This window comes from Notolepis coatsorum (genome assembly GCF_963971535.1).
Source record: "Notolepis coatsorum genome assembly, chromosome: 4".
In the NCBI taxonomy this organism is placed as follows: Eukaryota; Metazoa; Chordata; class Actinopteri; order Aulopiformes; family Paralepididae; genus Notolepis; species Notolepis coatsorum.
This window is the reverse complement of record NC_140168.1, coordinates 33549923-33576015: the sequence shown is the minus strand read 5'-3', so window position 1 is coordinate 33576015 and position 26093 is coordinate 33549923. Positions and strand designations below refer to the sequence as shown.

Here is a 26093-nt window from a genome sequence, read left to right as displayed (position 1 = left end):
TTTTGTTGTTGTTGTTTTTCATGTTGAACTTGATTGCCAAACGAAGATCATAATGATCTTCAAGTAATCTCGGTTACTTGTGTGACACACCATATACGCATGTACTGTACGTCACAGCCTGCTAAACGTGTTTGACAGTGGAACGACGTCCAACTTTCTGCGTGGGAGTGTGTACTTGTGATTTTTATGGATGACGGTCGAAACATTGCGCATGCTCTCTTGCGCCTTTCCGCCGACAGACACCAGCACCAGTAGTGTGTCGATCCACCTGGTACAGCTGCTGCTGGGATATGGATCTGGTGGAGTAAGAACAGACAGCGACGGAGAGAGCGCCCCGGTCAGTCAGCGGTAAGCCTCCCGGTGAATTCACGCGTCAATTGACTGATAGTGAAACATTTCAGAAATGAAGTCGTTAAGTAGATGAAGTGGGATGGAGAAGTGTGAGATGTGAGTGACGCTAGTGTTGATGATGACTCATACGTGTCGGCTGCTGGTGGGTAGTTGTGTGGATATGAAACTGTGAAAAGGCATCATGTCTGTCTGAGTTATGAGAAAAGTTGAATCATGCTTTGGTTCAGGACCCTGGACAGCGCAACACTCAGAACGGGATCTCTCTCGTCGATCTCTGTTGATTGATCTGCTACTGCTACAGATAATAACTAAATCCACGGCATTAACATTCACTAATTATTCCTCCAATAGACTACTTTTTGCACCGTTTCTATAATCTAAAACGACAATAAGGAAGTAATAAGATATCATTAGTATATTAGTTGATAGGTCCAGGTGCACGTGACGTCGACATCATGCACCTATTTCACGTACTGTATTCGGGAGTTTTTAGTTTATTTGACAATAATTCAAATACATTACATGTTACAACAAGTCATGCATCCTAAAATGTTCAACTACCAGTATATATAACGTCCTAATTGAATTAGGTTAGCATCAAACGGACAGAATATCACTGTATAGTTAAAGTCCCAAATAAGGCAGCTGAAATGTCAATAGCAAGAAGAGAGGCATATGTACTTGTTTATTGGTTTAGATAAACATTATCTCATAACTATTGTAGCAATTCCATCTTTGAGCTGAAGATGCTGTTATGACAACAGGTCTTTTCAGATACTGTCTTAAGCTGTGACTTGAGTAGATGTGTGTGCGTGCAAGTGTGTGTGTGCGTGCATGTGTGTGCGTGCAGGTGTGCATACAGTATATGTACGCAAACGTGACTCATCCGTGGGCAGCCAAGCAGTGACATAGTAGCCTAACATCCTACACATGCTGCCACTACGATAGGACACAGGTAACACAATCAGAGACAATGTTGCTAGTCTCAGGAGGAAGAGAATCAGGGAATCTATCATTAGAGGATAAACAGTGTGTGTGTGTCTGTGTGTGTGTGTGTGTGTGTGTGTGTGTGTGTGTGTGTGTGTGTGTGTGTGTGTGTGTGTGTGCACGCATGCCTGACCAGAGCACCCTTCAGCCCTGTTAGCCCTGTGTTGTGATGCGTCTTTGTTTCCACTTGTCTCCAGGAGTACGAGGTGTGTGAGCAGCAGTCATGGCGTCATGCTCTGAGGCCTGCGTCTCAGGGTGCTCTTCAGGGGGAGAGTCCTCTGGCAGTGAGGTGAGCTGGGTTTCCTTGGAGGGTGATCGGTTTTCATTTGGTTGCAACCAGGAGACTAATACAATCATTTGGCATATTATGCAGGGAAACGGTTCCGCGCGGAGCATAATCCATTAAAATCTTTCTAAATGTAGCATAAGCCGGTAAAATGGTTATAACTGTAGCGGCATAAGGCAGTAAAATGTTTCTGCATGTAGCATAAGTGTTATGGTTTGTAACCGACCCCAATCGCACAACACAAGACAGGTATGAGAGTAAGCCAAGAACTGGCCATTTATTGAATACAACAGAAAAGCGGCACTGTCCCTTTAACTCTTTCAGTGCCACTCACGAGATTTCTCGTGTTTTTTTATAGGTGGTTGCTAGCCACTCACGAGATTTCTCGGATTTTTTATTATTTTTTTTTGCGATCTGAAAAATTATTGCATCACCCGAGCCTACCCGAGTATAGCCGAGGGTCGCCGACAATCACTGTGGAAAAAAGCGCCCCCTGTCGTCTCCCAGATGACATAAGTGATTTTGGAATGGACTCAATGAAAATGAATGGGGAAAAAAATCCGGTACTCCACATTTTCCAGTTCACTGATCCAGCCGGAGTTACCACAGTTCATTCTGGAGCCTCAGATCCCCGCGGATCATAGAGATCTACTGTGTCGCGTTGGATCCATACACTTATCGATTTTTTCGAATGGTGATCAGGAATTGGAATATACCAGTTGGATACTATCTGATGTCAGGTAAGGACTCTGTGTTATCAGTGGTAGGATAATCGGAGTAAGTTTGATGAAGTTATAAGCTGTTTTGTGAAATGTCTTCTTTCGGTTTCATTGTAAAAGTCAGAGAGGAAATCAACGGGGCGATTATCAGTGCGCGGCCGTAATGTGCGTGCGTGCACGTATAATATTGATCATCTAGCGTTTATTTGAAAACGATTCATAAAAAGGCAGACGAATATCAACGTTGTGGAATATTCCACTAAAAGACGATTTTCATAGAATGCTCCAGAATGAGCTGTTTTTTATATCAAAACGGGGGCTTTTCTAACTGCTCTGAAACGGAAACGACGCGATAAAAAAAGAATCTGCCTTCACAGCACTGACTGGAAAATAGTATTTGATAATGCGATGGGCAGATTAGACACATAGCCATAATTTAAAACATAGATTAGGCGATATTAACGTTAACATTGGCGCGGATGGTGGCATTCAAGCGGTAAAACGGAAAACCAGGCATGGCATTGAAAGAGTTAAGGGAGAACACAAAAATACTGGAAAACAAGAACTTGGGAAAAATAGGCACTGTGCCTTTAACACTTTGGGTGCCGGGAGCCGTCTTTAGACGTCTTTGCTGGCCATGCTAAAGTTGCCGGGGGACGCTGTACGTCGTCTTTATATCAATATTTCAAAAATCTGCGATCGGATTCATAATGTCCCTCCGCTGGCCTGAGATACACCAGCAGGACCCACTGAGCTCTCTGGCGGTTCAGGAGCGCCATCTGGTGGCCAATCGGCGCAAGCGCTTAACAGGAAGCGCACTAGAGGTTTTGCTAGACGTCCGTATTGCTTCCGGCCACTCGGTACATGTCCCGTGACTCTAGCTCGTCACTCTACATAGCGATCGATTGCCAATAACTCGATAAACAACATGATTTGGACGTATATACCATTATACAAGCTGGAGATGGACCGGGTAATAATATATCCCATAATGATAAAATTTCTACTCGACGATGATCGCCCAACGGCGCGCGGAGACTGGGGTGAGTTTCAGCGTGTAACGTTACCGTCTTCGATAATAACTGATATTATCAACATTTGACCCACATTAGATGATTGGTATAACGCTGCCCACGGAATTATAAACGCCCCCTCGCCCATCCGGTCAACATCAGATGACGTGTAGTAACTTCTAGAAGTACGTCTAGTTGGAATTTTTTATATCGCGCTGATTGCCATCAAACTGTATTTCATCATCAATATAATGCATTTGGGGCTATATATCACGTTCTGGAGAAAGCTGCAGAAAGAGATGAAAACATACTTATACATTAGACCATACTTTACTATGAATATGTGAATGAAAAAGTTTAACGTTGCTACACAATGAACAATACATATAGGACTTTGAATGGGCCCTAATAATGGCAATGTAGCAATAGAATTTAAAAAGTTATAGCCCTGCAAAGAAGGGGACTTTCTCCATAGACAAATAGCGCTGGCAATCTATGGTATATCATTAATTTAACCTTAGGCAACCAAAGTGTTAAGGGGGAACACAAAACACTGGAAAACAAGAACTAGGGAAAAAGGGCAATGTGCCTTTAAGAGGCGAGCTGGCTAAGGGGAAGGCTAAGGGAAAGGCAAAAGGACAGGGCCAGGGCAAGGGACAGGGCAGGAACAGGGGCACAGGAGAGGGGAACAGGAACAGAGGCCCGCGGGGGCGGGCTGGAGACAGGGACAGAGAAAACAGGGTTAAGGCCTTGGACAGGGCGAGGGACAGGGGCACTGGAGAGGGGAACCGGGAACAGAGGCCCGCGGGGGCGGGCTGGAGACAGGGACTGAGAAAACAGGGTTAAGGCCTTGGACAGGGCGAGGGACAGGGGCACTGGAGAGGGGAACCGGGAAGGGGCTAGCAGAGGGAAAGGGTAGCTGCCAGGGCACTGATAGCTACAGGGCCTATGCTAGCTGTACTGCTACATTAACATAGAGGCTGCGCTAGCTGCCGGAGCTAGGCTAGCAGACAGGGCTGGAACAGGGGCACTGGAGAGGGGAACAGGGAAGGGGCTAGCAGAGGGAAAGGGTAGCTGCCAGGGCACTGATAGCTACAGGGCCTATGCTAGCTGTACTGCTACATTAACAAAGAGGCTGCGCTAGCTGCCGGAGCTAGGCTGGCAGACAGGGCTGGACCAGCATGAGAGAACAAGCTAGCTGGAAGGACAGTCCTAGCTGTGGGGAACTGACCTTGCTAGCTGAATGGGCAGTCCTAGCAGTGGGGAAAACTGACCTTGCTAGCTGAAGGGGCAGTCCTAGCAGTGGGAGAAAACTGACCTTGCTAGCTGAAGGGGCAGTCCTAGCAGTGGGAGAAAACTGACCTTGCTAGCTGAAGGGGCAGTCCTAGCAGTGGGGAAACTGACCTTGCTAGCTGAAGGAGCAGTCCTAGCAGTGGGGAAAACTGACCTTGCTAGCTGAAGGGGCAGTCCTAGCAGTGGGAGAAAACTGACCTTGCTAGCTGAAGGGGCAGTCCTAGCAGTGGGAGAAAACTGACCTTGCTAGCTGAAGGGGCAGTCCTAGCAGTGGGGAAAAACTGACCTTGCTAGCTGAAGGGGCAGTCCTAGCAGTGGGAGAAAACTGACAAAAAGTGGAGGCCATGCAGAGGGACCGGGTTAGCTGCCTGGGCATGGCTAGCTACAGGGCCTATGCTAGCTGCAAGGGCTGCATTAACATAGAGGCTGTGCTAGCAGCCGGGGCTAAGCTAGCAGACTGGGGCCATGCTGGTAGTAGAGGCCTAGCAAGCTGCAGGGGAGCTAACGAGGCTAACAAGGAAGCTACAGGGGAGTCAACAGGCTAACAGGGGAGCTAACAGGGAAGCTAACAGGGGAGTCAACAGGGGAACTAACAAGGCTAACAGGGGAGCTAACAGGGAAGACTAAACAGGCTAACAGGGGAGCTAACAGGGAAGCTAACAGGGGAGTCAACAGGGGAACTAACAAGGCTAACAGGGGAGCTAACAGGGAAGACTAAACAGGCTAACAGGGGAGCTAACAGGGAAGCTAACAGGGGAGCTAACAAAGAAGCCAACAGGGGAGACTAGGGCCAGAGCTGCTTACAGGGATGGAGTAGGAGGGCGCAGGCTAGACGTCTGGAGTGGGGCGCGTCGGCTTGGAGAACGCGCCGGTTCGGAGAGCGCATCTGGCGCGGGGTCTGGAGTGGTGCGCGTCTGCTTGGAGAACGCGCCGGTTCGGAGAGCGCATCTGGCGCGGGGTCTGGAGTGGTGCGCGTCTTCTTGGAGAACGCGCCGGTTCGGAGAGCGCACCTGGCGCGGGGTCTGGAGTGGTGCGCGTCTGCTTGGAGAACGCGCCGGTTCGGAGAGCGCATCTGGCGCGGGGTCTGGAGTGGTGCGCGTCTGCTTGGAGAACACGCCGGTTCGGAGAGCGCATCTGGCGCGGGGTCTGGAGTGGTGCGCGTCTGCTTGGAGAACGCGCCGGTTCGGAGAGCGCATCTGGCGCGGGGTCTGGAGTGGTGCGCGTCTGCTTGGAGAACGCGCCGGTTCGGAGAGCGCATCTGGCGCGGGGTCTGGAGTGGTGCGCGTCTGCTTGGAGAACGCGCCGGTTCGGAGAGCGCATCTGGCGCGGGGTCTGGAGTGGTGCGCGTCTGCTTGGAGAACGCGCCGGTTCGGAGAGCGCATCTGGCGCGGGGTCTGGAGTGGTGCGCGTCTGCTTGGAGAACGCGCCGGTTCGGAGAGCGCATCTGGCGCGGGGTCTGGAGTGGAACACTGGAATACCTCCCGTAGAGAATTAGAGAGCGCAGTACTGTGTCCCACTCCAGGCAAACGGCGACAGGTGGCGAAGGCTTGCACCTCGTCTCACGCCGGAGATGAAACAGCATACAGACAGATAGGGAATCTCCCGTAGGAGCTTACAGATAGAGAATCTCCCGTAGGAGTTTGCAGAACGACCCGACGAGGACTGGGGGGGAGATCGAGCTATTTAAAGCCCACTGGGGCGCTAATTAGAACACACATCAGGTGCGAGATAGTAATTGATACTTGACTAGAAGTGTGTGTTCGGCACGGACCAATCAAACACATAATGACAGATAGTCCAAGGGTGTGGGCTGCCGAAGAGCAGACGAGAGCAAACAAACGCGAGGGTGGGGGCTGGAGAGGTGAGGAGACAGGGAATCAAAGGTCCAGGGAACAGGAATTAAAGGTCCAGGGAAGAGGCGAACCTCACAATAAGTCAGTAAGATGGTTCTAAATGTTGTAGCATAAGTCAGTAAGATGGTTCTAAATGTTGTAGCATAAGCCAGTAAGATGGTTCTAAATGTTGTAGCATAAGCCAGTAAGATGGTTCTAAATGTTGTAGCATAAGCCATTAAGATGGTTCTAAATGTTGTAGCATAAGTCAGTAAGATGGTTCTAAATGTTGTAGCATAAGCCAGTAAGATGGTTCTAAATGTTGTAGCATAAGTCAGTAAGATGGTTCTAAATGTTGTAGCATAAGTCAGTAAGATGGTTCTAAATGTTGTAGCATAAGCCAGTAAGATGGTTCTAAATGTTGTAGCATAAGCCAGTAAGATGGTTCTAAATGTTGTAGCATAAGTCAGTAAGATGGTTCTAAATGTTGTAGCATAAGTCAGTAAGATGGTTCTAAATGTTGTAGCATAAGCCATTAAGATGGTTCTAAATGTTGTAGCATAATCCATTAAGATGGTTCTAAATGTTGTAGCATAAGCCATTAAGATGGTTCTAAATGTTGTAGCATAAGCCAGTAAGATGTTTCTAAATGTTGTAGCATAAGTCAGTAAGATGGTTCTAAATGTTGTAGCATAAGTCAGTAAGATGGTTCTAAATGTTGTAGCATAAGCCAGTAAGATGGTTCTAAATGTTGTAGCATAAGCCAGTAAGATGGTTCTAAATGTTGTAGCATAAGCCAGTAAGATGGTTCTAAATGTTGTAGCATAAGCCATTAAGATGGTTCTAAATGTTGTAGCATAAGTCAGTAAGATGGTTCTAAATGTTGTAGCATAAGTCAGTAAGATGGTTCTAAATGTTGTAGCATAAGTCAGTAAGATGGTTCTAAATGTTGTAGCATTAGCCAGTAAGATGGTTCTAAATGTTGTAGCATAAGCCAGTAAGATGGTTCTAAATGTTGTAGCATAAGTCAGTAAGATGGTTCTAAATGTTGTAGCATAAGTCAGTAAGATGGTTCTAAATGTTGTAGCATAAGTCAGTAAGATGGTTCTAAATGTTGTAGCATAAGCCAGTAAGATGGTTCTAAATGTTGTAGCATAAGTCAGTAAGATGGTTCTAAATGTTGTAGCATAAGTCAGTAAGATGGTTCTAAATGTTGTAGCATAAGCCATTAAGATGGTTCTAAATGTTGTAGCATAATCCATTAAGATGGTTCTAAATGTTGTAGCATAAGCCATTAAGATGGTTCTAAATGTTGTAGCATAAGCCAGTAAGATGTTTCTAAATGTTGTAGCATAAGTCAGTAAGATGGTTCTAAATGTTGTAGCATAAGTCAGTAAGATGGTTCTAAATGTTGTAGCATAAGCCAGTAAGATGGTTCTAAATGTTGTAGCATAAGCCAGTAAGATGGTTCTAAATGTTGTAGCATAGGCCAGTAAGATGGTTCTAAATGTTGTAGCATAAGCCATTAAGATGGTTCTAAATGTTGTAGCATAAGTCAGTAAGATGGTTCTAAATGTTGTAGCATAAGTCAGTAAGATGGTTCTAAATGTTGTAGCATAAGTCAGTAAGATGGTTCTAAATGTTGTAGCATAAGCCAGTAAGATGGTTCTAAATGTTGTAGCATAAGCCAGTAAGATGGTTCTAAATGTTGTAGCATAAGTCAGTAAGATGGTTCTAAATGTTGTAGCATAAGTCAGTAAGATGGTTCTAAATGTTGTAGCATAAGTCAGTAAGATGGTTCTAAATGTTGTAGCATAAGCCAGTAAGATGGTTCTAAATGTTGTAGCATAAGCCATTAAGATGGTTCTAAATGTTGTAGCATAAGTCAGTAAGATGGTTCTAAATGTTGTAGCATAAGTCAGTAAGATGGTTCTAAATGTTGTAGCATAAGTCAGTAAGATGGTTCTAAATGTTGTAGCATAAGCCATTAAGATGGTTCTAAATGTTGTAGCATAAACCATTAAGATGGTTCTAAATGTTGTAGCATAAGCCATTAAGATGGTTCTAAATGTTGTAGCATAAGCCAGTAAGATGTTTCTAAATGTTGTAGCATAAGTCAGTAAGATGGTTCTAAATGTTGTAGCATAAGCCATTAACATGGTTCTAAATGTTGTAGCATAAGTCAGTAAGATGGTTCTAAATGTTGTAGCATAAGTCAGTAATATGGTTCTAAATGTTGTAGCATAAGCCAGTAAGATGGTTCTAAATGTTGTAGCATAAGTCAGTAAGATGGTTCTAAATGTTGTAGCATAAGCCAGTAAGATGGTTCTAAATGTTGTAGCATAAAGGACTCTACATGCCCGAGCAACTGCAACGCAACTGGGACACGACATGGACAACGCAACAATGTTGCAAGCACTCTGCATTTATACTTCTGAAACAGCTACGTGCAGCCTATGCAACATTGTACCCCGGATGTAGCTAGGTTCAAGTCAAGTCAAGTCAAGAGTTTTATTTGTCACGGCAAATACAATGAAATGCGGGTGGTCTTGCCCGCAACGATGTGCAATACAGTGGTACAACATATAATAGAATCCAATAAAAACAACATTGTGCAATAAACAGGTAACAGGTAACATGGTGTGACATCTCGGTATCTGTACATAGTTATTTACAGAGCATATAGTACTGTACATGCTAGGTAGCTTTGGTAGTGCAATACACTGTTACTGTTGTTATACTAATTTAAAGTGTCCTTTCCTTTTGGCCATAAGTGTGGGTGTGTGCGGCATGAGTGTGTGCCCGCTCATGTTAAAGTGTTAAAGTGGCTGCTAGTGTGTGAGCGTGCACAGCGTGCGTGTCGTGTGTGTGCTCATGTGTGCCTGTGTGTGGATAGTTCAGTGTTCTGTGGCACTCAATGTTCATTGTTCAAGGCTCTGATGGCCTGGGGGAAGAAGCTGAGCCTAAGCCTCTCTGTCCTAGTAGCTGGGGTTCGCAGGCGTCTGCCTGACCTCAGCAGCTGGAACAGGCTGTTATTGGGGTGGTGGGGGTCTTTCATTTATTCTGCAGGCTCTGGATTTGCACCTCTTGTTGTATAGAACCTGCAGGGGAGGTAGTGCAATACCCGTGGTACGCTCGGCTGAGCGCACCACTCTCTGTAGGGCCTTCTTGTCCTGTGCCGTGCTGTTTCCATACCAGGCAGTGATGTTTCCGGTCAAGATGCTCTCTACAGCTCCTGAGTAGAAGGACTGGAGTATCTTCCCCGATACTCTGAACTTCCTTAACTGTCTCAGGTGGTAGAGGCGCTGCTTCGCCTTCTTTACTACTGTGTCTATGTGTGTTGACCATGTCAGATCGATGTCAGGCGATTTCCCTTCTCAACCAACCCATTGATAACAACCCATATAATAGCCGTGTTTATGTTTGTTTTTGCTCGTGTATATAGTGTAATATAGTTATATTTAGTTAGTTTGTTACGTTTGTTAGTTAACACTTTTTTCGCCAAGAACGTGTTACCACGTCATTCTCCGCCATGCGTAATCTGCCAATGACGGCGTAAGGCGTCTTTGAGATCAATATTTCAAAAATCTGTGATGGCAATCATATTTCACCCACGGAGACTTGAGATCTCCTGTTGATCTCCTCTCAACTCTCCAACGGTTCAAGAGCGCCATCTGGTGGCCGATCGGCGGATCGCCCAAACAGGAAGTGACGCGCCGGAAGTGGTGCTCATCCATATTCGGTCCGGGCACTCGCTATCGTTAGCGGGACTCCAGCTCGACACACTGGACAGCGATCCGTTGCCAATAACTCGATAAACAACATGATTTGGACGTATATACTATTATACAACCTGGAAATGGATCACATATATCAACATCCCATAATCGCGAACTTTCTACTCCACGCTGACCACCCAACGGTCAGAGGAAGATGCGGTAAGTTTCAGCGTGTTTGAATATTATGATCCATATAAACTGCTGTGATCTATGTATCGCCCATACTACATGAATGATTCAACGTCGGCCACGGACTTATAAACCCCCCCCCCCCCCCCCCCCGGTCACCAGCAGATGATGAGGCAGGACGTTTAGGACCTTGTACAATTGAACATTTTAATCTGACGTCAATCGGTATCAAACTACATTTGATGATGTAATATATGTATTTATAGCTATAACTCGCGTTCTGCAGAATGCTGCAGAAAACGATAAAAACATATTTATACTTTAGACCGTATTTTAGTATGAATATGTGAATGAAAAAGTAGAACGTTGCTACATCCTAAACGATAGATACTTGACGTTGAATGGGCCATAGTAATGTCAATTTAGCAATACAATTTAAAAAGTTATAGCCCTGCAAAGAAGGGGAACATCTCCATAGATTTACCGTACTGGCAGACAGTGGATTAAGATCAGAATAATCCCTGGCATATAAAGGGTTAAGTTAGTTTGTTAGTTTAGGTTAGTTTAGGTTCGTTTTAACATTAGCAGCAGGGATGGACGGCGTTGTGCAAATGCAGCTACCGGCAATCGATGATGAGCTGCTGATTTTAATCGGCAGGAGAGAGAGAGCTCGTCAAAGCCATATAATATAATATCCCTGTGGTGCGGTCGTAGGCACGACAGCAGCTCAAACTACCTGTTGTATTAAATTAATTGATTGCTGTTTAACTTGTCCATGTGTCCAGTCCTTTCGACTAGCCCCACCCGTTCATTGTAAACAATGATGCATGTAATTATATTAACATTACTGTGTGTTGTAGCATAAGTCAGTAAGATGGTTCTAAATGATGTAGCATAAGTCAGTAAAATGGTTCTCCAGATATGCGAGTCGTGTACACAGACACGCAGAGATTGCTTCCTTAATATATTTTCTCACGGGGGAACTCTCCCTGAACCCTCCTAGTGATAAAAAAGAAGGTGTACAGCATGTAACCAGATTGGATCCAGTCCAAGTCAGATGTGGATCCACGCATTGGGTCTCATTCACCAACGGACTTACGACAAAAAGGGCTTTCTCTTAGGGCCATTTGAGAAATTTTTGGGCAAGACATGAATATAGACAATATATTATAATATAATATTAATTATATATGTTTTATTGGGACGGTTGGTGAATCCCAAAATCGTCCCAAAAAGGTCTCAAATGGCCCTAAGAGCCCTTTTTGTCGTAAGTCGTTGGTGAATGAGACCCATTGTTATTAAAATTGTCTCACTACTCTCTCTGTCTGAAATCTGATAATGGTTTCGCTGTTATAAAAATCCCAGTCATTTGCAAGGCAAGTGATTCGTAAGTTTGTGCAATGTCTTAAAGCAACGCTCTGAGATGAGAAGGGTACTTATCATCTTGTCTGACTCTGGGGAAGACGGCACATAAGATAATTTCCTAAAAGGTCGGCGTGTTTCTTTAATCAAGTTGATGGGTAGCGAGAAATCTTTTTAATCGTCCACCCTGACTGGTTTAGAATGGTGATTCCTAAAGTACCTGTCTGTCCGACATCTCCGCCTGGATGACGACCAACCACCTCAAACTGAACCTAAGCAAAACAGAATTGCTCCACCTGCCGGCCAAATCCTCCCCCCTGACCGACCTTTCCATCACAGTCGAGAATGCAGCTGTGACCGCATCTCCGACCGCCAAGAACCTTTGGTGTTGTCCTCGACGACCAGTTAAACTTCTCCTCACATCGCAGCGACAACCAGAACCTGCAGACATCAGGAGGATCCGCCCCTTCCTGACAAAAGAAGCCACCCAACTCCTCGTCCAATCAACAGTCATCTCCCGCCTCGACTACTGCAACTCACTGCTTGCTGGCCTCCCGGCCACTGCCATCAAGCCTCTTCAACTCATTCAGAACGCAGCGGCCCGCCTGATCTCAAACCTACCGAAGTCGGCCCATGTCACCCCACTTCTTAGGGACCTGCACTGGCTCCCCATTGCCGCACAAATCTGCTTCAAGGCCCTCGACCTGGCAAAGGGAACCGCTCCCGCCTACCTCCGGTCAATGGTGCCTAACTACACACCCTCAAGACTCCTACGCTCTGCATCTTATGGCCGTCTCAGACCCACTCCTATCTGAGCTCTGGGAGGGTCTTCAAAGAGAAGCCGCCTATTCTCAGCAGAGGTGGGACCAAGTTATTGTTTTGCAAGTCTCAAGTCAGTCTCAAGTCTTGGTACTCAAGTCCCGAGTCAAGTCCCAAGTCAAGACAGGCAAGTCCCGAGTCAAGTTCCAAGTCAAGACTGACAAGTCCCAAGTCGAGTCCCAAGTCCTAACCTTTGAGTTTCGAGTCCTAAACAAGTCATAATACGCGCTTCACCAAAAAATGTCATTATCAACTTGTTGGCAAAACATAATCTAATTTCTATAAATGTAATAATTTTGAGAATCAGGGTTAGTCTTACAACTAGATACATTTGGGCAAGAGCTGCTTGAGAAAACCAGTTCAGGAGTATATTGAGGAAAAAAAAGAATAAGGATCACCATATCCATTTTACAGGTAGGATAACAATAACCAACATATTGTCTTCCCACTTGGACCAATCATTTATTTAACGTCTGCCTGCCCTGTATATACAGTCTATGGCACATGATCCATAATAGCAGACCTTGGTTCAACTAACTAGTCTACCTTAACCCTTTATACATTTTGGGGTATAAAAAATCTGTACTGAAATGGCAAGGCATCTCTGCATTTCGTATATTAGGTAGTTTATTAGGTATTACAATTAGGTAGGGCCTAATTCGTGTGTGAGTTCTCTCTCTCTCTCTCTCAGATCAATGACGAAAGTATTTTTCTGCTCTGTATCCCCTTAACAATTGTTTGTATTGAGCCGTACTGTATTGTACCCATTCTGCAATCTGTTAATACAAATTTCAATCAATAAATTTTTCTAAGTACTGTTAGGCTACTGCTGGCCATTCATCAACCGAGACATTGCTGATTGTTTATTTATTTTATAAGACAAGACTATGACTATCAACTGCCTAGCCAGCCGTGTATCAATCTTGGATGTAATGATTGATAACGTTACCACCACACTGACTGTGTCGATGGCTCATTGATTTAACTACTGTAGCTAGCAAGCCAAGTTACTTACCGTTATTTGTGCAGCTTCAAATGTCGAACGAAGTTGGAAGTTGTTGCTTCTCCATCTGTGATTTTCGACCTGCACGTTTTGCATACTGCAATACATTTTTTGTTGACCACCATGTAGTTTTTATAAGCAAACAAAGCAATCTTTGGTATCATTTTCCACTGGATCCGTCGTTATTAACCTTTCGTAACGTTACTTCTTCTCTCGCGCAAATTGATTGGATGCTGTCGGATTGTTTCAAACAAAGTGGGCTACTTTGAGCCAAGACACAATTTACATTTAACTAAAACGTTCTTTTCTTTGTGCTCGACAAAAGAGAAATAGTGAGAATATCCAATATCATGTGTAAAAACTCGACTACTGGGCGCAGCCATGACAGTCTAACAAGTAAACAAAACACGCCCACAACGTGTCTCCGCAGGTGACACAGGAGCCAGGACTGCGCAAATGAAGTGTCTATTCGCTGGAAATTAATTAATTCACGGCACATTAATAACATAATTTTTAATCGTTGGGCATGGGGGAAGGTATCAAGTCTTCTCAAGTCAAAAGGCTCAAGTCCGGGACGCCCCAGTGGCAAACCACATAACGCGCTGAGTCGCGGCACGGCCGACCCGGGTTCGATTCCCGAACCCGTCGTTATTTGTCGAATGTCTTCCCCCCACTCTGTCTCCCGTTTCACCTCTCTCTCTCTCTCTCTCTACTGGACTGCCCAGTAGAATAAAGCGATAAACGCTAAAAAATAAATCTAAAAAAAAATATTAAAAAGGCTCAAGTCCAAGTGAAGTCACGAGTCATTGGTGTTAAAGTCAAAGTCGAGTTGCAAGTCTTTTTTGATTTGGTCAAGTCAAGTGACAAGTCTAAAGTCATCAAATTCGTGACTCAAGTCTGACTCGAGTCCAAGTCATGTGACTCAAGTCCACACCTCTGATTCTCAGTCCTTGCCCCACAATGGTGGATTGAACTGCCCACCACAGTTAAGACAGCCGAAACCCGTCCAATATTTCGCCGTCGACTAAAGACGCACTTCTTCAACCATTATCTGAAATAAAAAAAAATATCTAACCCTAACTAACCTTATTGTCATGCACTTGTCCTAATATACTAACTTGTAAGTCGCTTTGGATAAAAGCGTCAGCTAAATGACTAAATGTACCTGCCACTGAACCAGGTGAATCCTATGAATAATCAAGATATTGGCTTGTGATTGGTTAATTTCTTGGTCATGTCATGTATTATATTGTGTGCCTGGTATGTATTTGATAACACTGATGAAGGCTATTTTCACCAAATTTTTTTAAAATAATTTCCAACAGTTTTTTTTACACTGTTCTCTGAGGGTCGCTGGATTTTTAAAACCTCAGAATTAAATAAAACGATTTTAATTGATTGATTGGGGAAGTGTGTGCATCATAGCAGCATGGGGGAGGGGAGGTACAGGTATGGGCAGGGTAATAGTAGAAAGACATAAATGTAGGCAATACAATTAGATCTGAATATAAAGATATGAGCAAAAATAAACAGTGTAAACAATATAATTAACTCTGAATATAAAAAAATATGAGAAAGATAAACAGTGTAAACAAAGGTGCAGTTGAGGGTCTGATGGTTGTATCCCCTCGCAGACGGGCTCTAGCTGTCTCCAGTTCGGCGTGCGCTCCTACCTGCACCACTTCTACGAGGAGTGCTCGGCAGCCTCCATGTCGGAGAGGGACCAGGAGGACCAGGGGTTCGTCCAGAACCAGAGACCGGCCCACTGGTGGAGCTCGGGGACCTGGAAGGTACACACTTTGCATTGACAGCAATTGACTGTCTGTAGCCTACTGGCAACTTAGCAATACTCCTCTCACCCTCACACTATCTCTCTCTCTCTGTCTCCCTATCTTTGTCTCTCTCAAGCTTTCCGTCTCTCTCTCTCTTTCTCTCCATCTCTTCCCCCTCTCTCTCTCTCCTTGTTGTGGTTGTCAGAACCTCTCTGTTTCTCTCTCTCTCTTTTTGTCTGACTCTTTCTTTCTCTCTCTCTGTTAAGTTTACAACATATTACAACAAATTATCATATATATATATTTTTTTTACAAAACAAAAATAAATAAATAAATAATAATGGTAATAAATACAAATGTTGACTCCAACTGCAGAATAATACAGTACAAAATATACATAAATAAAATAAAAACCTATACAGCTAAAGAGATTGGTTTTATCTGGTATCACAGCGGCTAAAAAGCTGATAGCATCACGATGGTTTCAACCGGAAAAAATTTGCCGAAAGGTCTGGATTCTTACATATCTCGATGTGATTTATCTAGAAATATCTACAGCAAGAATTTTGGGTCTCGGTGAATCCAAAATTACAATGAGGTTAGAAGTGGTGGAGAGAATAAAAGCTAGCATATGAATTGTAGTGCCTGGTTAGGAGCGAATGATAATGGATGGATTATCCAAGGGGGGGCCCGGGGGGGGGGGGGGGAGCGAGCGAGAGCATGTGTATAGGGTATTAGATAGCAAGTATTAGGTGTATATCTTGTATAATACATTTATTTAAATGGTGATTGCATTGGATGTGCACTGTTAATTAATGCTTGTATATCTAATTTTATGTTGTTATGTTTATGTTTATGTGTTTGTTTAAAAAAAAAAAAAAAAAAAAAAAAAAATATATATATATATATATATATATATATAAAAAAAGAAAAAAAACATTTATTTAAAAGATTTGACACTTGATCTGACTCTCTCCCTCTCTCCCTCCCTCTCTCAGGTGTCCCTGGTGCTGGGTCTCCTGATCCTGACCGCGGGTCTCGCGAGCCTGTCGGTAGGCTACGCCACCCCACGGAGAATCGAGTCGTTTGGCGAGGGGGAGCTGCTCTTCGTGGACACCCAGGCCGTCGGCTTCAACCGGGGGCTGCACCTCAGCGTGGTGGCCGGGATCGGGTTCGCCAGCCTGGGTTCAGGTCTGGCCATGGTGGGGGTCCTCCTCTGGCTCCTCCCCAGGAAAGAGAGGTTGATCCATAGAGAGGAGGGGGAGAAATGGGGAGAGTGGGGGACAAAGGGGGGATGTCTGGCGGTCCCCCGGGAGACGGTCACCAAGGCTCCTGGTACAGGGGAGGGGAAGGTTCCGGTCACGCTGGCCACAGTTCAGAACGTCCAGCCCAGTACATGAAGTGGTTTATGACCCCTGACCCCTCCCCAGGGCGTCGCACAATGACCTTGATAGGTCGCAGAAAAATATACAAATACATTTTCATATTTCTTACCTCTCTACATAAAGTCCATAAGAAATGCTTTATTTAATGAATATGCCAAATCTATAGCCCATATGCAATTATTAATCAAGTAAAATAGCCCATAATAGGGAAGAAAATAAGAATAATTATTCGTTGTCAAAGTTCAACATTATGTCTATGTCTGAAAAGGTACCCCTCTGGTTTCAGCAGAGCCACAAACCAAAAAAGGTGAGAACCACCGCTAGTGGACATGTAGGCTTCTGTTCCAGCCCTGTGTTTTAGACGTGGGCCTCGACTAGTCTTGTCAACAAGTCTCTCTAGGGAATGAAATGGTGAAATTAAACTATTCCCTGGTTTTTCTCGGGACCCCCAGGATCTCCCTCATGGACCCATGGGGGCAACCCGGACCGCACGTTGGGAACCACTGCTCTAGCAGACCATAGGCCCACGTAGGGATGGGAATCGAGAACCGGAACCGGTTGGGAATCGGTTCCTAATTGTCCAATTCCTGGAATCGCATGCCTCTGTGACTATCGATTCCTCTTATCGATGCCATGTTTTTCCGACAGTTGCGCATTTTAAAACAATAACGTTAGCGCCACGCATGCAGCCATAGCAGACTATTTGATTCCTTGACTAGGAAAACCTAAATGAAAACGAATGCTTTCACTGTATAAATATTCTCCCATTTCATCCATTTTAGATGATCACAATAGACTGAGGCTGCAGCTAGTAGTTCTCGCGCACCTCAGGAAAATCCTTTCACTCTAGCACAGTGGGGTAAACTGATTCAGGAAAAGGTGAACGAGTGTCACAGTCACTAAATTTGTAAGGGCTCGAAATTGCGACCATTTTGGTGGGGGCTCAACAATAAATGACAATCAGAAATGTCAAGTTGCATGTTGTTATTCTAACCAGCTTAGTTCTGTTGCATTTCCAATTTATTTATTTAAATGATACATTTATCAGGAATCGATAAAGAATCGGAGCGATAAGCAGAATCGATAATGGAATCGTATCGATAAAATCTTATCAATTCCCATCCCTGGCCACGGTCGTTGACCGCTGCTGCTGTTTGTACTGCGTTTATAGAATGCACCAGTGTCAGGAGGCTATAGATAACATTTTGTATGTAGAGTATTCTTTGTACATACATCCACAGAGCTTTTAGAAAGGTGCAGAATAAAAGTATTGCTTTTCCTCCACGAAAATTGTTAATTTGAATGTATTATTAAAATAAATAAAATAAACATCCAACGTGTTTACATGTTGCACTGGCATGTCATCCCCTCCCTGCTTCCCCATTTCCGAACGCACCCGAGATGACATGCTGGTGCCCGATAGTGCGACACCTACAGTACCGGCTGAGCGCTATCTATAGCACCTCTTAACGTGTTGTTTTTCTATAATCACTCGTTGAAAATGTTTATCGTTATCGGTCGTTTCTCGTTAGGCAAAGATGTCTCTCTGATGTCAAGTTGCTCCGGTCGGAAAGCCCGTTGATTAGTGATATTGGTAGACGTGTTCTTTCAACCCTCAAGGGAGTGATGTGATGAGAAGCAGACGAGATTCAGCACATTAGGAATAACAACAGATCCATATTCGCACATCCGTATACTCGCACACCTGCTCATTGCACCGAACACATTGAGAAACACACACATGCATGAACACACACACACACACACACACACACAGCCCCCCCCCCCCCTGCCATCACACACAAATGTATGCCCCATTGAAAATACCTATTATCTCCTCACTGTAGTCTAGCTTTATAATTGCCTGCTCTCTGTGTCTCTAGGCAACAGTTGGGCCTCGAGGGCGCTATTTTCAACCCAGCCTCGTTTCTGATTGGCCCGTCGGCTCTCCACTCTTCTCGTTTTAATCCAATCGGCTCCTCTGTTTACAGGCCATAGTAGAAGAGTGAATGAGGTGAATGAGATTTGCGCCGGCAAGCGTACGAGCCACCTGTTTGTCCGGGTCCTCGTGTTTACACGTATTAGCTCTAATGATAAGGGTGTAATGAGGATCCTCTTGATGGTTTTCTGTTATGTGACCGGCCCTCGTGGATTCCCACGAGACACCAGGAACACAGTCGCAGTGGTCAAATGTTTTGTTACATTTCATTTCATTACAAAAGGTGGTTGGTTTTAAACAGAATATTCTGCCTTCTCTCCCAAGCTCGGCAAATAGAATGTTCTGAATAGAATAGAATAGAATGGTGTATCTATGAAGTATTTTTTTCGTAATTTTTTTTTTTTAATGTTTAGATGAAGATGAAGACAATAATTAGAATAGTTCCCAACAAAAAGAAAGGAGGATAATGATTTGACTGTTGGTTGAGAGCACAAATTATATAGAGGCTGATATTGCCTTCTATTGCATCGTTGTATTGTGTTACTGACTAAAATAAACTGAATGAAGGGAGGTGGTGGTGTTGTGGAATAAATACTGTATCTAAATAAAGGGATCTGCCTACCTACCCCTTTAAGAGTGGTTGGATCTGTCCATGGTCCGTCCTGTTGTGTTGCAACTAAAATTGGTTAGGGACCCATTTTAACACTGGTGTGGTCCTTTAAAGTGTCTGAATATGAACAATCGGTGAAATAAACTGCCTTCATTCTAGCACACAAGAGACTTAACATCACATGAAACCAGGGACAAGAAACAACAAAGAGTGGCTTGTGCACATGAGCAAATGTGTTTGTGTGGGAAAAGTAAGTACCATACACATTATAGAATGTGTGAATATTACTTGCGTGTGAGATATCTGTTTGAAGTGTCAGTGTGTCACTGTGGATCTGTGAGTCCCTGTGTGTGTGTGCCTGTATCTGCTCCCGAGCTACATTCGGGTCTGCTTGGGTACACAGTGTTACTTTGGTGCGGTGACTCACAGCTGTGGCTATGAGTCATCTCCTCTCCCTGCCACACAGCAGTGGGAGGGCGAGTTAATAATCACTTACCGACTATTGTCGGAGCTCTCTCACGCACTAGCCTAACAGCGGCGGAGCCACAGCCTCTAGGTTGCCGTTTTAGCCTCTCTAACTCATCTGATATAGGATTGCATTTTACATCTTTCTTTGCTGTACCACGGTTTAGATATGTGCGCACGTGATTTTGTGTGCATGCGTGTGTGTGTGTGTGTGCGCATGCCTGCAGTTTATTCCGTAAGGCCTGTATTTCTGTGTGTGCAGAAGGTGCACACGCTCGCTCTCCTGCGTTCTTTCCCAATTTGTCTGCATGTTTTACACACAGGTGTAGAAACAGAATCGTGGGAAATGGTGGCTGTCTGTCCTGTGAGGAGGTCGGTGTGACGCGCTCCGCTGACTGCAAGGCTGGTTGACTCACTGGGCTCTGGGGGGGGGGGGGGGGTGGGGGGGGTGCTGCCTCTGATGGAGCTGCTGCCTGCTTGACTGGCTGGCAGGCCTGTTCATCCATGCAACATCTGCCTCTGAGTGCTGAATCTAGTGCAGAGTCTCGTGCTTTGATATGGTATATGATACTGCTGGTGTCGTCGGGGACATTGAATCCTTGTGTTAATTACAGCTCCGTGAAATGATGTATAGATGAAAGAATAGCAATAAAGAAATGTTTATCATTTCATGGAGCTGAAAACACAAGGATGCAATGTCCCCGATGACATCACCGGTGGCCATATTCAAACTAATTTACTCTCAATAACTATCAAATTAAATTAATGTGTGCAAAACTGTTAAGAGTATTTGGATGTGTGGGACATTATGAGTTTTTTTGGCGAACTGCCCCTTTAAATATCGAATCTCCATGCAACTAAAACCTTAGCTATCAATGCATTATAACTATTAGGGCGGCTAGGTGGTGTAGTGGGCAAGGCGCTCGCCATCAACGCTGGAAACGCTGGGTTAGAATCCAGCTCTCTGCGTTGCTATCAGCTTGGCTGGTCGTTCATACTAACACAATTGGCAGTGTTAGGGGTGGGAAAGCTGATGGGTGGGTCCTGGGCGTTGTGGACAGCGACCCCTACAGTTCGGTCGGGGCGCCTGCACAGCGAGAGTAGGATCTGGAGGGAGGTAGTGTGACCTTCCACACGTTACACCCTCCCGGTGAGAATCTGCACTGCCAGGCTGGCTGCCGGCTGGCTGCACATGCGTCGGAGGAAAGCATGCGACAGTCTCCGACCTCCCGGACCAACAGTAGGGGGGAGTGCGCAACAACCAGGAAGGGGGTTGGGAATTGGCATAACGACTAACAGTGGGATGGGAGAAAAATCGGAAAAAAGGAGGGGGAAAAAGATAATAAAAAAAAAATTATAATAATAATAAAGTGCCCAGTTATCCATAAACAACCCTTAACACTTTCAGCGCCATAAGATGTCCCCATCTCTGCTGCTTCAAGGCCAGCTTAAAATGGTAATTTCCGCTGTGTTTCACAATGTTTGCAGAGCTGTGTGTGTTCTGTATTATAGCTGTGGAGACAATGGTGTGGCTCATTTGACAGACATGGAAAAAAGAGTTTGTGTCTACACACTGTAGTTTGTAGTTTATTACACGCTAAACATCGCACATTTCCAAGATAATCCAGTCTTTTTCCATAGATCGCGAGATAAAACGCGTTATGTGCAATAAGCCCAAACCGTTCTGGTTGATCCCCTGAAACCCCAAATACTCCCAAATCAAATACTCCCAAATCAAAGGTGAGCGGCACGGTGGTGTAGTGGTTAACACTGTCGCCTCACAACAAGAAGGTCCAGGGTTCGATTCCCGCTTGGGGACCAGGTTTCCATGATGCCAGGTACTCAGGTGGGGTATCTCCCAGGCCTTTCTGTGTGGAGTTTGCATGTTCTCCCCGTGCTCCCAAGGGTTTCCCCGCCCCGATAAGATAAACCAAATGGAAAAACATGCACAACAGATCGCTAACGCTGTGTCGTCCTTGACGAAGACGGACAGGAGCACTTGGATTGGTCCCCGGGGCGCGGCTCACGTTGACGCCCTATCTGCTCCCGGCTGCCCATGGGGGGAAGGACAACGGGATGGGAAATGTGCAGAGAGACATTTCATCTGCGACTCAGTGCATGTGTGTGTGTGTTCCTGTGGGTCGCCCATCTCGCGTGTGTGTTAAAACTGCATGACAAATAAAGACTTCTAGTCTAACAATTATTATACCATGTACATTCACAAAATCATCAAGGGGGGGGGGGGGGGTCGTTTGAACTCAAAACCGTGATCGTGTTTGTTCGGCAACGGAATTTCGAGGCGATCGATGTGAATCTCTGTTCAAGCAGGAGGAGGAGCCCTTACAAAAAAAATAAAAAGAAAGGAAAACGTGTATCCACGCCAATGCAATTCCAGTTCAGACACAGACGATACTGCCACCTGGTGATATTCGAACGGCATTGCAATTCCAACGTATACAAACGAGCCAGGGACGGCTAGAATGATCCGGATGATGATTTAGAACGGGCATCAGAGGAAAAAGGATCAAAGGATCAAAACTCGGGTTTGGCGCTCAACCGCTGGCGAGATAACCCGACTATACTCGTGATTGGCGCTGAATGTGTTAAAGGTTGTTAAAGTCAAATAATCTACCAGTGCAGTAAGCTAATTTGGCTTGGCAGGATTTCTTGAAATAACAAGGGTTCTCTTTCCTGATAGGATAAAGTGGGAAGGGATATCAGAAAATGTATTGTTTACTGCAGAGCGGAGGGACTGGGAGACCCATGTTACTGACCAAACGTATATCAGTGATGGCTGTTGGAATGTAGAGCTATTTAACGCATATTTGAACAAAATAATACCACTTACAGCACCTACCTGTATTAGTAGGTTGGGGTTGAGATCTCGTTGAGAATCCCGGAGACAAAGAGTTTCACTATTCTAAACCACTTTTCCCCTCTCTTATTATTTGGACTATGCACATGAAAGTTGTGACAGCTAGTTCACTACACCTCGTCCAGCGCCATTTGCATAATACCAATTTATCAAGCGGTGGCCGCAAGCGCGTGCGACGAGGTAAGATTATCCCCTCGCGTGACGCGCCGATGACAACTCCGTCGTTCCCGATAAGGATGATGAATGTGAAGTGAGGATCTCCACGTTTTCAACTGTGACACGCACACTGTTTGGCCAGGCGTCCTCTTCCTCAGTACAGAAAATAATAATAAATGAATAAATACAAAACATTATCTACGCTTCACAATGTCAATTTAAAGTCACCGCCCGCCGCGGCACGAGCCACGTCGCGACCTAATCAAAAAGTTGTGGATTTGCGCGCCGGAAGTTGTTTTACTCCCACTCTGAAATCCCGTAGATGACATTCGCCAGCCACTCAAACACCTCGGCGCCCGTGCATATTTGCCGTCGCCCCATTTGGTTTGTTGAGCATTAAAAATGTTAATTGGAATTTTTTTTAAAAGGGGGAGAAGAAAATATCACATTACCATCCTGGGCACCTCCAGTCACAGGCTGTCAAAATGCAATATTCCAAATTAGATTGTATTTGGATAATCTTTTGAACTGTAATAGGTTTCAGCCAGCAGGCATATTACTATTGGCACATCATTATTAAACAAAAGTGACACCGAACCATCACTTTGCAAGCGGTGCCAGATAAACGTTCGGCACCGTGCAAATAATATTAGTTCTGCTTCCCGAGCCACTGGCTTATCTCTGGGCTGCTATATTGGGTTCATATCCCTGACGGCTGGTGGAGGCCTTCTGACGGAAGTGTCTAAATTTATGAGTAGCCCACATGTGTGTGAGTCGCATGTATGAATAGGCTGCACCGTGTGTGTGTGTGTGTGTGCCATGTAATGTGTGTGTCATGCATTAGTGCTTTTATATGTAAATTTTTTACGTGCATGTGTGTGTGTGTATCACTGGATACATTCATATGTAAATAGGCTGTGTGTGTATGTGTGTGCGTATGTGCAGACGAGACCCATATCATGGCATAATGAGATCCGCCACTGTTGGTTACACTCAGACAGTGGTAATTATGGTTTGTGAAAAGGACTGTGGCTGGAGGCGGGATGGACATTCACACGGTAACGTATTCCACCACGCGTGGCCCTCAGTCAGAGTGACAGGCGGCCGCAGGGCACAATGAGGACCCGCTCGTCTGGCTGCAGGTTTAGGTGATGTGTGTTGGTGGCGCGTGTGATAAATTAGACCTGTTTTCTAATCGGCTCCACTAAACCCCGCTTCCCTGGTATCTATAATAACATGCATATATGCCTAATTTGACAGCCCTGTGGCTGTAGCCATATCTATAGTGTACCCCTTGTTGCATTGTGATGATGATAATGATGATGACGATGATTATAATGACGATGATGATGGCGATGACAACATACAGGTAGGTCTAATTTAACAATCCCATGGTTCTCCCTGTATCTGTAGTGTACCCGTCACAGGTTGACAGGACATGGCTCCCCCTGCTTACCCTTTAAATACTTATTAAATAATATATATAATCTCAACTTGCACCTTTTTGTTTTTCTCATAAACACTTGTGTTTTTACACACATAAAGACTGTTGGAATATGCCCCCGTGTTGTGTGATTGTGTACACCGTTGGAGTACCGTGGATATATACCTGGGGTTTACTGAATAATCGAGGCGCAACTATTAACTGTGTGAACTTTGTGTTGCTTGATGCCTCCCCCACAGCTGTTATTGACTAATTGATACGTGATGGGGCACATCTGTGGATAAACAATTGTGTTGGGAGAGGACCCGGGTATTGGCTGATAACACACCCATAGGTGCCTTCCCCCAGCTCTCTGCTAGTCTTCCCATAGGTGTGTGACGAGATCATGGAGACACACCTGGGTTTTATAATGAAGGCCCACAGTCGACATGGCAGACCCGTCTTGGCGGTAGGCTCCGAATGTGAACGTGAATACTCCTTTCTGCAACGTTGGCTTTGTCCACCCCGAGTTAAGTGCCATTTGTGACCTCACTGTGTATAGTTGGATGTTAATCTGGAAACAGCAAGCCACTGATTTCATTAGCAGTTCATCAGTTTCCTCTCCATTAGGTGTTGACCCAACGGAACCACACAGACGTGGACGGAACCAATGGAGAACGTCGCCTTTTGCAACATGGAGCGTTTTCATGAACACACCACATGCGCCTCCACCAGTGAATTAGTTGGGTCAAACAACCTCTTAACCCCGACAGGTCCGGTACCGGACCCAAGCCATAAATCCATCTCTCCAGACTGTATGACATAATCTTGCGTTTTTCTTTTCAAATGTAGCCAAGAGTAAAGACCCTAATCTTGTCAAAACAGCAGTCAGGTGTAACGATTAGGGATGGGTACCTTTCACATTTGAACCGATACCGGTACCGGTACCTGTGAATCGATACCGGTACCCAACGGTACCTTTTTTCGGTACTTTAGTCTCAAGAAATTTAATTTACCTACCTCAGTCGTAAAAGAAAAAAATCAAAACTTCAAATAACTACAATTTCGACATTTTTCGGCTTGTCATTGCTCCGACTGCTTTGTTGTTGAATCAAGTCAAATCCTAGGTAAGCATATATTGTGCGTGTGAACGTTGACACGAAAAAAAAAGTTAAAAAAAAAAAAAGTTAAAAAAAAATTATTAAAAACTTTTTTTTATTTTTATTTTTTTTTGGTTTCTCACTTGATTCGATACTCGGTAGTACCGACGTGTTTCGGTTCGGTACCTCAAAAGTACCGAATTCGGTACCCATCCCTAGTATCGATTATTTTAATTATTATTATAATCTTTTGCATTTTGACAGCTTTTTTTACTGGTCACGCAGGACCGACAGAGGAGAGGGCGAACGGGAGGAGATGTGGGGAAGACATGAGACAAATATCGCCGGGAGCGGGAGGCGAACCCGGGACGGCCACGTAGGTGCGCGAGGCACTATGGTATGCGCCACGAGGGTGCCCCCGATTTTTTTTCAGTTTTTTTTTGTTGTGTGTATTGTTTTTATTGACCTATAGTCCATTCATGCCGAGTGAATCAGTTCCCCCAGCCACATTTGTGTATTCAAAATATTTTGGGGAATTAACTGATCGAAAATTAATCGAATCTAATCAAATCATGGTCAAATGAAGAGATTTCATGATGCATTGAATCGTTGCCTGAATAATCGTAATCGAAATTAATCGTTGTGAGGTTGCATCGTTACACCCCTAGTCATAGTGTATATTTTCAACAATACGTTTGTTTACCAATAGGTTAAAGTGTTATTAGTTAAATATCAGTTTAGGAATTATATTCATAAGCTAGCGAATATCTACGGAAATAAATGCAAGCCGCCATT

The 26093-nt window shown here is 44.7% G+C and overlaps 1 protein-coding gene across 1 annotated transcript; it reads left to right on the top strand.

Moving 5' to 3' along the window:
- Positions 1-237: 237 nt before the first annotated feature.
- nrsn1l (neurensin 1-like) lies at positions 238-16745 on the top strand (the record flags this gene model as incomplete). Its single annotated transcript, XM_084311905.1, has 4 exons — positions 238-348; positions 1536-1627; positions 15208-15363; positions 16344-16745. Exons 2-4 carry the CDS (start codon positions 1562-1564, stop codon positions 16743-16745), a joined length of 624 nt encoding a protein of 207 aa, XP_084168031.1. The 5' UTR covers positions 238-348; positions 1536-1561.
- Positions 16746-26093: the final 9348 nt, after the last annotated feature.